This window comes from Peromyscus maniculatus, chromosome 1 (genome assembly GCF_049852395.1).
Source record: "Peromyscus maniculatus bairdii isolate BWxNUB_F1_BW_parent chromosome 1, HU_Pman_BW_mat_3.1, whole genome shotgun sequence".
In the NCBI taxonomy this organism is placed as follows: Eukaryota; Metazoa; Chordata; class Mammalia; order Rodentia; family Cricetidae; genus Peromyscus; species Peromyscus maniculatus.
In genome coordinates this window covers 56,919,504-56,936,526 of record NC_134852.1, presented here as the reverse complement: position 1 = coordinate 56,936,526, position 17,023 = coordinate 56,919,504, and the positions used below count along the sequence as shown (strand labels likewise).

The following is a 17,023-nucleotide window of genomic DNA, read 5'->3' as shown; positions in this document are numbered from 1 at the left end:
CTTGTTCTTCTTGTTCTTGTTCTTTCTCTTCTTCTTCTTCTTCTTCTTCTTCTTCTTCTTCTTCTTCTTCTTCTTCTTCTTCTTCTTCTTCTTCTTCTTCTCCTTCTTCTTTTTTCCTTCAATTTCATGAGAACACTTCTTAAAAGCATCTCCCCATAAGACCTGCAATATTTTAGTTGTTTCTGAGATTCTCTGCTCTCTCAGATTCTTCCTCTGCTGCCCTATCTCCAATCTGACCCTCCTTGTGTCTCTCAGACTCCTTAGAACTGCTCCATGGGCCTGTGGATGCCAGAAGCCCCTGCCATCTTGAATTGATCTCCTTTGGAAACTCTTAAAAAATTTATTTAATCCTAGTTTTTAAGTTAAAATAGAATTCAGGTTGTGACTACTATCTCAGCCAGGAAATTGCAGGATTAAAGCCTGTATCTCCATGGCCATCGTGGTCAGTGAGTTGGTAATATGTAAATTAACATAAACTAACATTGATTATTGGAGAAGCAAAGTAGCTCCTTTCCTAACTACTTGTATCTGGTAACAGGTGATATTCTCAAACCCTGGCTCACAGACCATCAGAGCTGTCCAGGTATTAAAGGACCTTTCATTGCTGGAGCTCTGAAGGAGGTAAGTCTCATTGCTGCTGAAAAGAGAGGTCATTTGTATGCAATCATATGGAGGAAATGTAAAAGCCTGGTGCCCTTTTCTGTGTTTAAACTAGTGAACCTCACTTTTTTTTCTCCCTGGTGGACATGTCTTACATCAGAAGTGTGATCACAGAAAGCAAGTCAATACTGTGAGCAGTTTGTCTCTAGAATTCATTATACTTCTGCTCTCAAAGACACAGACTCCCTAGAAAAGGTTCAAGAAGGGCTTGTGCAATGCTGTGGTCCCCGGAGCTCACAGTTCCCAAAGGGTTTTTTTCTTCTTCCGTGATTCTGAGCCTTAGTCCCTGAAATCCTTAAATAGCAGGAACTGAGTTTTCCTTGGCCATTGTCTCACAAAGGCTCTTGAAGACTTGAGTATCATAGATACTAATTAAATCACTTTGGGCACCCCATCACAAATCCTTTTGCTTCTAGCTGAGATTACATTGTGGAAGGTATGAGTAGAGTTTCCTCCAAGCTTGGGTGCTCTCTATTGCCTTGGTAACATCAGAAGAAGCCCGCGTGGTAACTGCTGGGTTTATGCTTAAGCACAATCCTCTGATGTGTACACAACCACTCACAGCTACATATGTCTTCTAGTGCAAATCTCAACAAAGAGGTGGTAGGTAAGGTCTGTTCCTTAAGTTAAATGCTACCCAAGAGCTCCTTCACATTGTTTTCAAAGGACACAGACATCCCTATTTCCAACTCTTTACTACTGTAGTAAGAGGATCCTAGGCTGGGTTTGTTCATACATTTATTGAGCTGAATCACCAATGTGGTGTTTTATTTTACATTAGAGAGATGTGCGCGCGCACATGTCTATGTGTTCTAGACTGCTGGAATGGCAGGATGGCAGGAGATGCATTTTGATGTTCCCCATCTTCTCTTTTTCTTAGGTCAGGAGCACCATCCGCAGACATAAAGATGTCACTCTCCTGACCCAAGAGCAGTTCCAACTTTTAAGCTCTCTTGAGCAGAATATTTACATCAATAATAAAATTCCCTGGAAATCTTACCTTGAGCTGAAGACCTATCAGCTAAAAGCAGAAGACCTGCTAAATGAAGGCCTCACAGAGGAAGCGCTTGTGATGTATCACAAATTTTCAACGTGAGAACCTGCATTTTCCACCTCCTTTCCCATGACTGATCCCTCACTCATCCTGTCATCCTCTTCATGCTTCCTACCCTTGCTGACTTTATGGAACTTGTCAAAGTCATCTTTTAATCAGATTTCTGGCAGATCTCACACATGCTTTTCCTTACTGTTCAAAGACATGAGGACCAAAGTTGGTGGTATCACATATAAGGGATTTCATGAGTAGCAGAGTTCTTAAGCTTGTGCCCACATGGCCCAGCTTTTAGACAAAAGAGTTGACAGGTGAATAGGATGTGTCTGCATTGGTGAGTGTTTTGACTGCTTTATCTCTACCCAGGCAGCCAGTCATACGCTTATTGCTGTGTGTGGCAGAGCCAGATTCCTCTTCTCTACATCCTGTAGCCTATTGATTGGTATAGGAAAGAGGTTAGCCTTTCCTGTAGCTACACAGCCACCAGAGGACTGGGCTGTGGACCACCTAGTGTTGGAGTGGCTCAGCAGAGTCCCTGAGCTGTTCACCATACTTGGGTTGGCAGAATAAGATTGCAGAGCTGTCCCCAGGGAATGACTCCTATAGTCTCAACGACAAGAACATTGTGTGTTTGAGGAAAGGTAAGGGTAAATGTCTCACAAGTCATAACTAGCCCTGAGATCACCAGAGTAGGTCAGCTCAGGCACTCTCTTGACCATTTCCAGTAGTCTATAGTGGAGGAATCTTTGTGGATTTCTGGGATCTCTCTAGCATTCTGCTTCTTCCTATTCCCACAGGGTCTATTTATCATGGTATCTCTTTACTTGTTCTCACACTGTGTTCTTGGTCCAGCTGGGACCTCCTGCTCCCCTAACCTCTCTTTCCCTTGACCCTTGCCCTCCATTACCCGCCCCCCCTACACACTCCAGTTTGTTCATGTAGATCTCATCCATTTCTCTGTTGTTGGGTGATTCCTGTGTCTTTCTTAAGGTCCTCTTTAGTAGGTAGCCTCCCTGGAGTTGTGAGTTGCAGTCTGGTTATCCTTTGCTTTATATCTAGTATCCACTTATGAGTGAATACATACCATGTTTGTCTTTCTGAGTCTGAGTTACCTCACTCAGGATGATGTTTTCTAGTTCTATCCATTTGCCTGCAAGCCTCATGATGTCATTGTTTTTCTCTGTTGAGTAATACTCCATTATGTATATGTACCACATTTTATTTATCCACACTTCAGTTGAAAGGCATCTAGGTTTTTTCCAGGTTCTGGCTATTACAAATAATTCTGCTATGAACATAGTTGAGTATGTGTCCTTGTGGTATGATTGAGGATTCCTTGGGTATATGCCCAAGAGTGGTATGGCTGGGTCTTGAGGGAGGTTGATTCCCAATTTTCTAAGAAAGCGCCATATTGATTTCCAAAGTGGTTGTACCAGCATTCCCACCAGCAGTGTAGGAGTGTTCCCCTTGCTCTACATCCTCTCCAACATAAGCTGTCTTCAGTGTTTTTGATCATAGCCATTCTGACAGGTGTAAGGTGGTATCTCAGAGTCATTTTGATTTGCATTTCCCTGATGATTAAGAATTTTGAACAATTCCTTAAATGTCTTTCAGCCATTTGAGCTTCTTCTTTTGAGAATTCTCTGTTTAGCACTATAGCCCATTTTTTAATTGGACTCTTGGTTATTTTGATGCCTAATTTCTTGAGTTCTTTATTTGTTCTTGATATCAGCCCTCTGTCAGATGTGAGGTTGGTGAAGATCTTTTCCCATTCTGTAGGCTGTTATTTTGTCTTGTTGACCATGTCCTTTGCCCTACAAAAGCTTCTCAGTTTCAAGAGGTCCCATTGATTGTTTCTCAGTGTCTGTGCTACTGGTGTTGTATTTAGGATGTGACCTCCAGTGCCAATATGTTCAAGACTACTTCCTACTTTCTTCTTTTAGGTTCAGAGTAACTGGATATATGTTGAGGTCTTTGATCCACTTTGACTTAAGTTTTGTGCACGGTTGACAGATATGGATCTATTTGCAGTCTTCTACATGTTGACATTCAGTTATGCCAACACCATTTGTTGAAGATGCTTTCTTTTTTTCCCCATTGTACAGTTTTTGCTTCTTTGTTGAAAATCAAATGTTCATAAGTGTGTGGATTAATGTCAGGGTCTTCAGTTTAGTTCCATGGTCCACATGTCTGTTTTTATGCCAATATCAAGCTGTTTTTATTATTGTAGCTCTATAGTAGATCTTGAAGTCAGGGATTGTGATGCCTCCAGAGGTTGTTTTATACTTCTTGATAGCTGATGTTTGTTGAATGTACCAGTAGATAGAAGAGTGAGGATCTTTCTCTCTCCTGGCACTGGAGGATAAGGGGATGTGGGATTTCAGGGTGTGCTTTTACTCAGTCCAGGAACTTCTCAAACCCTGAATTTCATCAGGGCCTCATTTGATACTTGGAACTTTTTGTACATTTTAGTCACTCTGCTCTATTCCTTTAGACTCTTTGTGGAGAAACTCACAAAAGACCCACAATATCAGAAGTGTCTTTCAGCTCGAATAAGATCCAAAATCAACAAGGTGAGTCTTCATTGTCTATGTGACTGATCTAAAATCTCCATAACAGCAGTGAACTACTTAGAGAAAAGCAACAGATCATGACCCTGGGTAGGAGGGGAGCTGATTCTGCCTCAGCATAGCAGTACAGAGGAGAGGGATGGCAGGAAATGGGGTTCAAGTCATGCATGAGATACTGCTGCCTCTCCCCACTTGTTTTCTTATTCTCTTTTCTGACATTAGCACTGTTCAAATTTTCCATTTCTGTTTTGTATTGCAGACTATAAATAACGTTGTTGATAAAGCTGAGAACCTAAAATTCACATTCCGAAGACGACATCCTAAGGAGGGTGAAGGCTACCTGGCAGATAAGGTCAGTGTGTGAGCATGGAGGAAGGAGGATTGTGTGTCATTTGGTCAGCCTGTGTTCTGGGATTGTGTTGTGTTGTTTCACTGAGTCTATGATCTAATGGATAGGCCCCATACTCACTTGAACACACATGCACTTTATCCAGACAAGCCAACACACATACATACATACATACATACACACACACACACACACACACACACACACACACACACACACACACAAAGTGCAGTAGGGCACTGAGAATATTGAGACTTCATTGTTACTGAAGATGGCTTTACAGGAACTGACTAAGGTGGTGGTAGCTGTTCTCCATAGACCTGATGCTCCATGGGCCCTATGCTGAGATGTCAGACCTAAACAGACCTACCTACACTTTTTTCATCTCTTTGCTGGTAAGGCTTTTTCTTCTGGCATTTGAAGATGTAACTTAAATCTGTTTTTCTTTCTGTAGAAGAAAAGAAGAGCAGAAGATGCAAAAATCAAGGCATTTGGGGAGGATAAAAAAAATCATGGGAAAAACTTCCCAAACTTCCCCAAATTCAGTGCTCTTCTGCACAGATTTGTGCATCGTAGAAAGGTGGGGCCCAGCCTGACATCAACAACAAAGGCTGAAGAACCTTCAAGAGGAAGCACACCTGGGAAACAAGTGGTGTGTGGCCCACAGGGAGTGTTTGAGGAGATAACACCCATCACTTCATCAGACACTCCCTGTGGGGAGAATAAAATGATGAGAAGCCCAGGTGAGTCACCACAGGTCCATGACTTGGAAATGACTTGTATATAAGTGTTTCCCTGCATCTGGGTCAGCCACACAAAACAGACTCCAGCTTTCCAGTAAAGTAAGGCAGTGCTGGTGCACAGGTGTCTGAGGTCTAGAGCACTGAGCGACAGAAAATGTTCCTTCCCCTTGTCCACGTCCTCGGCCGTTTGCTTCCATGGGATCCACTTTGCTGTGGTAACAGAACCTCCTATGATGAGTGTTGTCTCATTCCTTCCTGCCATCTGTCTTGTCAAAATACCTTTAACTTAGTTTACCCAGACAAGTTTCCTCAAAACTTGTTTGAATTCAGATCCTCATCTTTTCTGAGCTCTGTAGAGATTTGAAGAAGCACATTAAGAAAATACTGAATCATCTTCCATCATAAGGAATGTGTTGTGCATTGTTACTTTATGAAAGTTGGACTCTTAGATAATCTTAGGACATAATGGAGAGATGTGAGGGCAACAGAATTTTGGGTGCATGAGATTATGTTTTCAGTATTTGGTAGACTCTCACAGGAAATCCTCAATTAGGGCCAGGGAGATGATGACTCTGTGGGTGAAGCGCTGGCAGTGACAAGGTCAGAACCTGAGATGGAATCTCCAGAAAGCACGTGACAATGGGGTGTGTTGGCCACCTCTACATTCAAGGTTCTCTTCAGGTGAGGTGGGACAGGGAGACAGGAGAAGACCTGGTTTCTCACAGCACAGCTAGCTGGGCAGACACAGAAGCACAGAAGAGATTCTGTTGGACCAAAGGGGCCAGGGAAGATCAGCACTCCAGGCAGTCAGGTCACATCTGCAGATGTGCTGAAGCACCTGTGCATCCTTGCTCACACAGCAGCCTGCACATTCTGACAAACAAACACATATCATGGACTTGTGCAAACACACTCACAATTCATACATAAAGGTTTTTAAATGGGAAATTCACAAATATAGCAGAAAAATGTTCTCAAATATTCAGCTAATTTGTTTCATTTTTTATTTTTTAATTTTAATTTTTATAATTTGGCTTAAAACCTGAATAGGCCTGACTTGAGATCCTGCCACTTCAGCAAGCAAATGCTGAAATTCCAAGTGTGCATCACCAAGGCTGGCTTTTCAGATGTTTCTAAAGTATTGGTTGATTCTTGTCTTGCCTTGGAAGAGTCAAAATCTCTTCTTGAATGAGGAAGGAGCTGCAAGCCAAATTGCAATGCTCTGTCTCAGTTAAGCACAGGCGAGTCAGCCTTTCCCAGCTGTGAGCCTGTGCAGTCAGGAATTCATACATTTCCAGATGCAAGTGAGAGTCTACCTTTGCAAGCCCTGAGCCTGTGCACTCAGCAATCCACACATTTCTAGATGCAAATAAGAGAGTCTACCTTTGCAAGCCCTGAGCCTGTGCACTCAGCAATCCACACATTTCCAGATGCAAATAAGAAGCCTTTCCCAGCTGTGAGCTTGTGTACTCAACAATCTACACATCTGTATAATATAATAAAGAAGCAGGGGTAAGCTGCTCAGTTCCTATTGGACTTTAAAAACAACCAGGAGAGGGATGACTGGTTCCAGCTAAGTGGAGCCATCTGTCCTTGGGACTTTGATGGGCTAAGTGTACCATCTTCACTCACATTTGGATTTGAGGCTGCAACTTCTCTAAGTGGTATGTGCCACGGGTGATCCTGTAGTTCCAGGGTCTCAAGGGTTTCCTCCATCCCTACGACATGCCCTATTAGTGACAGTCTGTGATGGTATGACCTTGAGAAAATCTCTCTGTATGCTTTCATGCAACTGCAACCTCTTGAAATCTGGTGGGGTTTATTGTGGCCTCACAGCTCTTGGGGGAAATGGTCTACATGACTGAGCATGCTCACAACAGGCTTTCTTCAAGTGGAAATTCTGTAAAATACTTGTAGTTTGTCTCAGCCTAAGTCTGAAAGGTACAGACCATGGAAGCCACTTTCATGAGACTCAGTCTCAAGACACATGAGGACCCAGGGAATCGTTAAGTCCAGACCTGAGAGTCCAGTGGCCAGCAGACCTGGAGATCTGAACCACAGATAAAGAAGACATGTCTGTCCCAGGAGGGACTCAGCAGAAGTTTACATTTCTCTGTCTGTTTGTCCTGTTTAGTCTCCATGTTACCCACCAGAGTTGAGAGGACCCTTAGCCCACTGAGTCTGTGAATCTACACAGAAATTTCTTTGCAACCAACTCATGGTCACACCCAGAAATATGTTGTTCCATCCACTGACAGTAAAGACCATGCTCACAACTACCACTCAGCTGTGGCCAGAGCTTGGAGAAGAAACTCCCTGCCTATTTTGTGGTTCCATCATGGGGAGGGGGGCTGCTAGAGAGAATACCAATGACTTTGTGTTTTTCCTCCAGGCTACCAGACTGAGTTCTGCTCAGGGACACCAGGCCCTGTAACCTCAGACTTCTTTCTCCTTTCCATTGCAGTTCTGAACTCCAAAGGCCTCCACCCTGTGGTCCTTCCAGAGGATTTATGGCATCAGTTCCTGCTTTCTGCAAAGAACAATACCCAAAAAGGAATAGAAACATGTGGAGTCTTATGCGGGATACTGGTAAAGATATGAAGACTCCTTGATCTGAGACCGTTTCTTCCCCCTTGGCTTCCCATGACTCCCAGAAAACATATCCAGGGGCTGTGTCCATATATACCACTCCACAGAAGGAACCATGGATGACAAGTCCTGGCCACCTGGAATTTGATGATTTTGCAACTGGTTGCTTTTCAGAGTCCCTTGAAATTGAACAATTTGCTTCAGTGCTATAGTTACAAATTTTCACTCTAGTGGTGGCTAATGCCTGTAACCCCAGTCATTGGCAAACTGAGACTGGAGGCTTCCTATAAGTTTAAACCTGGTTCACACACAGAGTGAGTCACTGAAGTAAAAGCAGGCAAGCTGCCATGTAGAATGTCTGGTGTGAGGCATGGAGACAGGCATATTGACTAATTCTAAAAGGAGGAGGATTCAATTCCTTTTGTAGTCTGGTCTGATCACCTACTCTGTGGTAAGCCTTGGAATATAAATAAAACACTTCAAGACCCTCAGTCAGATCTATTGGCTGCTACAGGGAAGACCCTAGTCCCAGGATGTGCTAGGAGGGACATGTCAGGTTCATCTTATCCTCTGTGCCTTCATACAGTACCCAGCAAAGCACTGGAGCAGTGTTTCAGGTGGAGAAAAACTGAGGTGAGGGAGAAGCATGAGAGTCATTCACTGGGGTGGGGCTTTACTTACTTGTGTTATGAGAGAGTGGGATTGACAGTGCCAGGGAATTATAACAAGTTGTTTTCTCTTGTCAGGTAGAGGAAGAATATCAAGTTACACACATCATAATTCCTATGCAGAATGGAGAGCCTGACTTTTGTTACACTGAGAACGAGGAGGAACTCATTTTTGTTCAAGAGGAGCTGGGGCTTCTCACCTTAGGTTGGATTCATGTAAGCACACTCACCTCTCTGTGGCAGGGTCCTTTTCTAAGCACACTGCCTATTTCTTTCTCATCACAGAATCAATCCTTTCCAGATCATCTTTCTCTGAGCACAAGCAGTCACTAGTGTTCCATCCTTGAGTCAAAGGCACATTTCCTGGTGTATTTCCAGCTCTTCTAATTTTATCTCTTACACAAAGCAGTTCTTAAAAGTTCCAATACCTTGTGAATAGATGAATAAAGGTAGCTTCCCTAGGATGTATGAGAACATGGTGTAGAGACCACGTCCCTAAAAGCTGTATATAAAAACTGGACATATTTTAATGTCAAGATAATTCATTCTAATGATTGCATTTTGTCTTTATGGAGAAGAACTTGCTTTGTGCACACCAAAAGAGCACCTGCACACAAGATTTTCAAGTAGTTGGCCATGCTGTGTAGGCTTGTGGTGATCTTGAAGGAAATATAGTTCCTTCCCTAGAGAGTTCTTCCGAATGAATCTCTCATTTTCATGGCTTCATACTCACAGAACATGCTGTTCCTCTTAGAATGGGACAGGTATAAGCCGCAATCAGTTGGCTATTCCTAGGTTTTTGGAGATCACAAGTACTTTTGTACTCATAGCTTGGGAAGTGCTGATATGTGAGGCAGTCTCCTGTATCTTCATGCTTCAGTTGCATAAATTCTTAATGCTTTGCCTAACAATAATATACCATGGGAGATGGAAATTTGTCCTTTGGTGCCTGGAGATCATACAGAAAATGAGCACCAGTTTCGATGAGGCAGAGTCCATTCTATTCTTTAGGAGATAAATATAGGGCACTGTGGGTTTCATGGAAAGAGGAGTCTCACTCGAGGTGACTTATAATGACTTACAAAGAAGCCCAAGGAGAGTTCCATGGGGAAGGGTTCTTGCATCGGTGAGCAGTCCTGTCCATTGGGATTTGTGGTTGATATTAGAAAAGGATGTCAGATTTGTGTTGACATGACCCTTCAGAACCATGCACTCCATTGTCTGGTGTGGGAAGAAAGAACAGACCTGCTTTTGAGTAAAGGGAGAACTCCCTGGGTGTTTTGGGCAGAACAATGACACGATCAAAGCCAGGCTCAGAAGGTAAAGTGAAGGAGTTACAAGGCTGGTAACAGCGGGGAGGTCAGTTAACGTTTGGGGCCTGCTCACTTCCAATGACGATGAGAGGGTGATGGCCATGTGCACAGGAATGTGGGGTTTCAGAGATCCAGGGGCTGAGGAATAGGGGTTGTCAAGTCTGTGATAGGGCAGGCTTGGAGTTGGACCCATGGGGATGGAATAAGCATGAGTGGGGCATCTAGAGGAAGACAGACTTTGGAAGTGGGGTTCAGTCCTACCTTGGGGAATTTAAGGCACTTGTGAGATATCACATCTGTGGGACCTTGGCTGGCAGTTGGAAGGAGGTTTTGGGAAGCCAAGTGAAGGCAGGGGAGGAAACTGTGACTTCTGAATGGAGCTGGCCCAGAAAACCTGGTAAATAAGGAGTGTTGACAGCAAGAGAAATGATTGGCTGACAGCTGAGGAGGAGATCTAATGAGGAGAGCAGGAACCCAGTGGGGGATGACAGAGACACAAGGCTGCAGGAGAAATGGTTATGGGGTTCACAGAAGACACACAGCGGGGACAGTGGGGGAATGAGTTCAGCATGTGACCCAGGGACAGGCTCCAGCAGAAGAGGATCCAGATCTCATGCTGGAGCTGGAGCTCTTTGAGGATGTTGGCTAATGACTTTTAGGCCTTGGTGGGCAGAGACTGCAAGGTTTAAAGAAGCCATGGAAAGCTCGGTGTACTGGCAGTTCTGGAAGCCTAGCCTTCAGGAAGGTGGGCCTGCTGGATGGTGACTTTGGCACCAACCTGTGCTACACAGCCAGGCTGTGACTTGAAAACAATGTCATTTGATGAATTTATGGCTATTGTGGAGTTTGTCAGGACTGTCATATTGAGGATCACATCTATCTAGGCTAAGATTCTAGGGGAAAGGGAGAGATGAGGCTGCTTTTTGCAGAGTTGGGTTAACAGAGTATGGACATGTACAAGAATTGGGAAATGGTTTCATCATGGTTTTGTCTAGTTGTTTTTTGTTTCCTTCATTTTAGTTTTTTCTTTGACTTTTAGTTTTACAAGTGCTTGATATTTTAAAATATAGCTTACTTGTAGTGTACATGTATGAACACCATAGTTTAATGACTCCTTGAGGAAACAGGAATTTGCAGAGAGCCTGGTCCAGCTTTCCAAATTCCTTCCTCTGAGATTGATCTTCCTCTTGCTCTAACTATCTCTATTTTGATCTCTATAGAGTTAATCTAAGTGTGCCCCCTCCATGCTATCAGTACTTCATATCTGCTTATGTCCTGAAATGCAATGGATAGATACGTGACTTTTACATCCGGCTTTCTTGGCCTAACATCTGCAAGGTTCCTCCCCACTCTGGCATGCAGTTGTTTGATGTGTGTTTACACCTGGTGAGCAAGAAAAAGAGGGAAGGAAAGGGAAGAGGGGTAAGATAATGTGACAGTAGTGTGTACAGTACCACACCCGAAGGACAGAAGGGCCTCCTCTTCACATAGGGAGAAATCACATAGGGAGGTCTCAGAGGCAGGATTGAAGGCAGGGAGCTTAAGACCCTGAGAGACTGCTGAACTGATGTTTGAAATAGTCATGGGAACTCTGGGTGAAGATAGAATCAGAGTCTGCTGTTAGCAGGAGGGAAGCAGAGGTAAGTTAGATGCTGAAGGACAAAACTTGGAATGGTTACTCTTTAGGCAGTCAGTATAACTAGGCATGGATGAATAAAGGGATCTTGTCCTCAGGGAGGAAACAGCTTAGAAGTAATTTGGAGAGCTTCAACTTATATGGAACTTTATGGATCAGGAAGACAAAAGAGATAATTCCTTCTTCCTTCTCCACCTAGCAGACTGGAGTGTTTTCCCGGCATGATTTCGGCATTCATGGTGGGAACCAGTTGTTGAAGCTCCTCAGGACTGCTTTCCTTTGTGGATCAGGCATGGGGCTCACTGGGAATTCTTGGCTTCTTTTGTCTTCTCAGACCCATCCAACCCAGACAGCCTTCTTGTCGAGTGTGGATTTACACACTCATTATTGTTACCAGAAGATGTTGCCGGAATCCATTGCAGTGGTGTGTGCACCCAAATATAAACAGTGAGTATGTAGGATTCAGGTCTGGAAGGTACAAGAGCAAAATGCTCCATGGCTCAGAACACTGTGAAAGTGAAGTAATATCCAGAGTGTCTTAAGTGATTGCTATGAAAGCCTCTCTTTAAGGTGCACATTCTAATTAACACGAGCTGCTCTTAAAAGATGTGCTGACACCACTGCTGGTTCCATCCTCAAGAAGTGACCTCAAGAGCCAGAGGTTAAAGAAATTCCACACTGGACACTGCATAGAGTGTCATCTCTTATCATTCCCAATGTCATGTTAATCTGAGTTCCTCAGCAGAGCTAATGTTGGGAAAGCAATGAATCATCTTGTTTTCTTTTGTAATAAGTTTTTGTACCCTGGATTTTGTCTCACAGGGGCTATTGGACCCTGGTTTCAGTACACCCCCAACTTGCTCCTCACAATGATTGTCCTAACAGACCTACCTTTTTGTTTGATTCTTCTTTCTCATTTCTACTGTTGAGTTCCTTTGCATCATTAGGCCAAGAAAGGGATCCAGAGATAGTGAGACAGAGAGGGCAATACACATACAGGGGTAAGAAGAAGGGGAGGAAGGAGCAGGAGGACAAGAAAAGGATGAAGAGGAGAAGAAAGAGAGGGGAGGGAGGGTGATTGAGACTATGACAAAGACAAGGTCTAACAGGACAAAGACGGTGATGACTAGGATAGGAGGAGGAGTTCCACATGGTCTATGAGGGAGGAAGAATTGTGCAGAGGAGAGACAGGAGGAGAGGAGGGGAGAAGGAGAGAGAGGAGAAGGAGCGAGGTTATAGAAAGGAGAGAGGAAGAGGAGGAAAAGAAAGGAAAAGAAGGGGGACAAGAGGAGAGAAAGATGGAGAGGAGAGTGGAGAAGGAGACTGGGGGGATATTTGCTTGACTGATTTTACTTTTTCTCATTTCAGAGTCGGAATTTTTACACTAACATCTTATGGATTAAAAGAAATATCATTGTGCCCCCAAAGAGGATTCCATCCTCATAAGCAGGACTCAGCTCTCTTCTGTGTATGTATCTGTGTACAAGAAATCAAGGCCATATTCCCAGCCAGGACATAGAGCTGATATGGTTGAACATCCTTTTGATCCTCACGGAAGGTCAACCTCATCACTCTCCTTCATAGGAATCCATAATAACCATGTACCTAGGAAGCAGAGGGCTGTGGATATCAGTTTCTCATATTTGCAACCTGGTCATTTACTGTCTTTGAGGGTGCTGGCCATCTGGACCATTTTTCCTGATAACTGGGGATACTAATACTATGTACTTTACAGGCCGTTGATAGGATAAAGGAAGGGGACTGGGGTGGACTTAGGGATAGAGTGTGTCCTCAGCATACTTGATGCCCTGGATTCCATGCCCAGTAACATGGAGGAAAGAAATAACCAACAAAGTATGGAATCCATTAGCTTATTCAAGGTTTATTACTTATTAATTTCTTCTTCATCAATGTCAGTTACTAGGTTTCAGTGGATGATAAGAATGCCAAGGAAAAAGCCATGTAAGATAGATAAATTAAGCACATTTCATTCTGAAGTTTTGTGCTCACCTGCCTAGGGAGGTATTTTTTTTCTCCCAGTTTGTATCTGTAATAACAACACATAGTTTGATCAGGCCTCAGGGCCTCAGATCAGCCTCAGATCAATGAGATTCTGGCACTTTACTTCACATTAGCCTGGACTTTTTCATCCACTTTGATTCAGAAGAAATGCAGCAACATAGTGAAAAGACCAGAACCCAGTCCTATAAAATATATGAGTGAGGGATACAGTCACAGAGATTGAAGGAAGGCTAAGATCCTGAGATCAGAGTGCTAATTCCAAGTGGTAGAACTCTGTGTGTGCTTTCTATGTATCATAATAAATGCGTGTGTGTATTTATATATAGCTTGCATTATACTAACAGTAAAATAAGACCTAATGAAACTTCAGCTTTCTTTAAAAAATATAGATATAGATATATATTTCATTATTTTTATTTCTTTAACTTCCTTGTGTAGTCTTTTAAAAGTAGACCCTGTTTTGACTTTAATTCTCTCTCCATTTGGATTTGCACATGAGTTTAGTGCCTGTGTGGTTAGAAGAAGTTGGCAGATGCCCTCGATGTGGAGTCAAGTCATTGCTTACTGCCCACTTCCCTGCAAGAGAAGTGGGTGTTGTTAAATAGTGTACCATACTCCAGTCCCTGTTTTCTAGTCTCATGGATCAAGCCAGGTTTTCAGTTGACTGTGGGGAAGATCTTTCTAAAAAAGATCTGTTAAAAAACACATAGCTCTATCTTAGAAGATAAAATGATTAGGTGCTAGGATGTTGAAAGATGTTGCACAATTAAAAAAAATGTCTAAAACACCAGTTCTCAAGTTCCCAGTTGGCAAGATCTCCTCCAAACCTAACCATGGTAAAGCACATCTGTAGCACCAGCACTTGGGTAGCTGCTGCAGGAGATCACAAGTTTGAGGCCAGCTGAGGCTACATAGCCAGGCTTTCAGATTGATAAATCCTTATGACTTTGTATGCCAAGTGTGAGTATCTCCTTGAGGACTATTAGGTCACCTTTACCATCTGATTGACATCATGACTCCAATACTGCACTGAACTTCCTGGTCCCTTTTAATAAAGGAATGTTTCACAAGTGACTCTGGAAAATAGATGCAAAGATACACGGGGAGACACTGACTCCAACCATGTGGAGAACTTGGTGGGAATGTTGGGTGCCAGATCTTTTGACATTGCTTCTATTGACTTCAGGATTTCAGTGCTAGGATGAGAACTATGTAACTTCAGTGAGCTTCTCAAATCAGAGGTTTTTTGCTGGGGATGAAGTTCGGTTGGGAGAGTGCTCCTCTTTCAAGCACCAGGCCCTGGACTCATTTCCCAGCACTATTGAAATCTGCCATGGTGGTGTTTGCCTATAATCTAGCACTTTGGAGCTAGTAGCAGGAGGGTAATTTCAGGATCTCTCTGGCATACCTAGGTTATGTGTTCTAGCCTGGGTCACATGAAGCTCTCTTTTGGTATAATATAAAAGGTATAAGCTGTTTCAAAACAGGAGTTATCCATGCCTTAACCACATTTTCTTTTCTCCAATTGCAGGACTGCAGTCATGTCACCATCCAAAACAGCCGGGTGACTGTCACAGATTTGCGATGAGTTAAATCCCATAGGCCTACATCAGTGGGAGTGTGTGTGTGTGTGTGTGTGTGTGTGTGTGTGTGTGTGTATTTTGTGTATATGTGAGTGAATGTAGGATGGTGTATGTGTATATGTATATGTGTTCTACGTATGTTGTGTATGTTACATCTGTTTCATGTATGTTACATCTTTGTCACGTGTGTACAACATTGTGTATGAATGGCACACTGTACTCATTCACAGAGCCCAGAGGAAGACACTGATGTGTGCTCTATTAATGAATTAGAATAGTCATTCATAATGACTAGAAATTGGTTTTATTATATAGTTTACTTGTTATTAGTTTTAGATGATATTTTCTGGCCAGGATCCAGTATAGGTGTAAGGGCCCAATGCACACACTTGCTGGCTTGCCTCACCTGCCTCAGGGAGCCTAGAGGACAGGTTGTAATGCCAACACTCACTAACCAACTGAAGGATGAAGGTTTCTATTGATTCCAGACATCAGTCTACATGTCTCACTTTGCTTGAAGGCTTCTTTGACAGACAAACGACTTTTTGAAGATATAAAGCACACAACTTGAAACTAACTGATAATGACATAATTTAAAGAGAAATTTCTGACTCAGATGAGTCATTGCTTTTTGAGTGGCTGTATGCCATGATGAGGCATAACAACAATGTACAATTTCACATAGAATTTGGAGTTCCTGATGCAGACTACATGGTGTCTACCTGGGTGAGATGTTGCACTATAGTCTGGCACATGGAAACTGGGAAAAAATGCCAGAGTTTAAAAAAGAATATTCTATTAATGGGGATTCTCTGCTGGGCTACAAGAAGAATCTTTGGGCATCACATGTTAGGCTTAAACTCTTTATTCATTGATCTTTTGACTTTTGGTGATGAGTGATTTTGAAGCTCCAGGGCATCTCGTAAGGAATAAGGACCTCTGGAACAAAGTGGACCACTTCACAAGCCTAGAAAGGCAAGAGAAGATGAGTGCAGCTCTGTGGACTGTCATAGTTGTCTAATGTAAAACAGCACCAGCTAGCCCTCCTCCCCTCCTCATAGATCATCCAGTCTGACAACCATGTTGCTCTGAAGACCGTCTTCCTGAGTGACCACACTGGCTAGGAAATACGGCACAATACAACTCTGAAGGATGTTTGGACAAGAGAGAGAAGTCTACTCACCTAAAAAGCTTGTTTTGAAGTATGTAAAGTTCCCTAGCTGTGATGAACTCACCACTGAGGCTAATGCTTACAGCAAACTGTAAACAAAACTGTTGTCCTGCACAAGGGATGCCTGGACAAATTCACTGCCAGTGACTGACTGGCTAAAGCAGCTCACCATGAACTGTGCTCGGGCACACATTCTCTGCTCATGTTGGCCCTGTCTAGAAATTCCATAAATTTCACAGAAACTTGTATTTTCTTTATATAAGTGTATTTTGAAACAGATTTTGTAGTTTCTTAAAATTGCTATTTAGTTCTATAATTAAAGTTGAGTTTTGTGTCAAGCTCTTAAGTCTTCCTTCTGATCAGGAGTCACATAATCATGTTAAGTGAGAGGTGTGATTGCCAGCTAATAGGATTAGTAGATACTGGTGGGCAACCTTGTCCTAGTTGATTATTTCTCCTTTATTTCCTTTTTCTTTCTTATTTACTGTGACTGTATCTCAGTGTAAAGCAATCTCTAGTCTGAAATTCACCTTATGGTCCAGGCTGACCTGGAACTTACAAAAACTCACCTACTTCTGCTTCCCGAGTGTTGGGATTAAACATTTCATTGCTGTGGTTTTAAATTTTATCATTTGACATTGTCCTGTATGTCTATAATCGATCTTGAT

At 42.9% G+C, this 17,023-nt stretch overlaps 1 protein-coding gene across 3 annotated transcripts in view; it reads left to right on the top strand.

Moving 5' to 3' along the window:
• The window catches only part of LOC143266974 (STAM-binding protein-like), a 28,453-nt gene extending 11,760 nt beyond the window's left edge, over window positions 1-16,693 (top strand). For all 3 annotated transcript variants that reach the window (XM_076543079.1, XM_076543083.1, XM_076543086.1), the window contains 10 exons: window positions 539-621; window positions 1,541-1,752; window positions 4,206-4,284; window positions 4,541-4,633; window positions 5,085-5,373; window positions 7,838-7,962; window positions 8,709-8,846; window positions 11,914-12,026; window positions 12,948-13,047; window positions 15,133-16,693. In XM_076543079.1, the coding sequence (XP_076399194.1) occupies window positions 539-621; window positions 1,541-1,752; window positions 4,206-4,284; window positions 4,541-4,633; window positions 5,085-5,373; window positions 7,838-7,962; window positions 8,709-8,846; window positions 11,914-12,026; window positions 12,948-13,047; window positions 15,133-15,189 (1,289 nt within the window). In that variant the 3' untranslated portion in view covers window positions 15,190-16,693. The remainder of the gene's footprint in view (window positions 1-538; window positions 622-1,540; window positions 1,753-4,205; window positions 4,285-4,540; window positions 4,634-5,084; window positions 5,374-7,837; window positions 7,963-8,708; window positions 8,847-11,913; window positions 12,027-12,947; window positions 13,048-15,132) is intronic.
• Window positions 16,694-17,023: the final 330 nt, after the last annotated feature.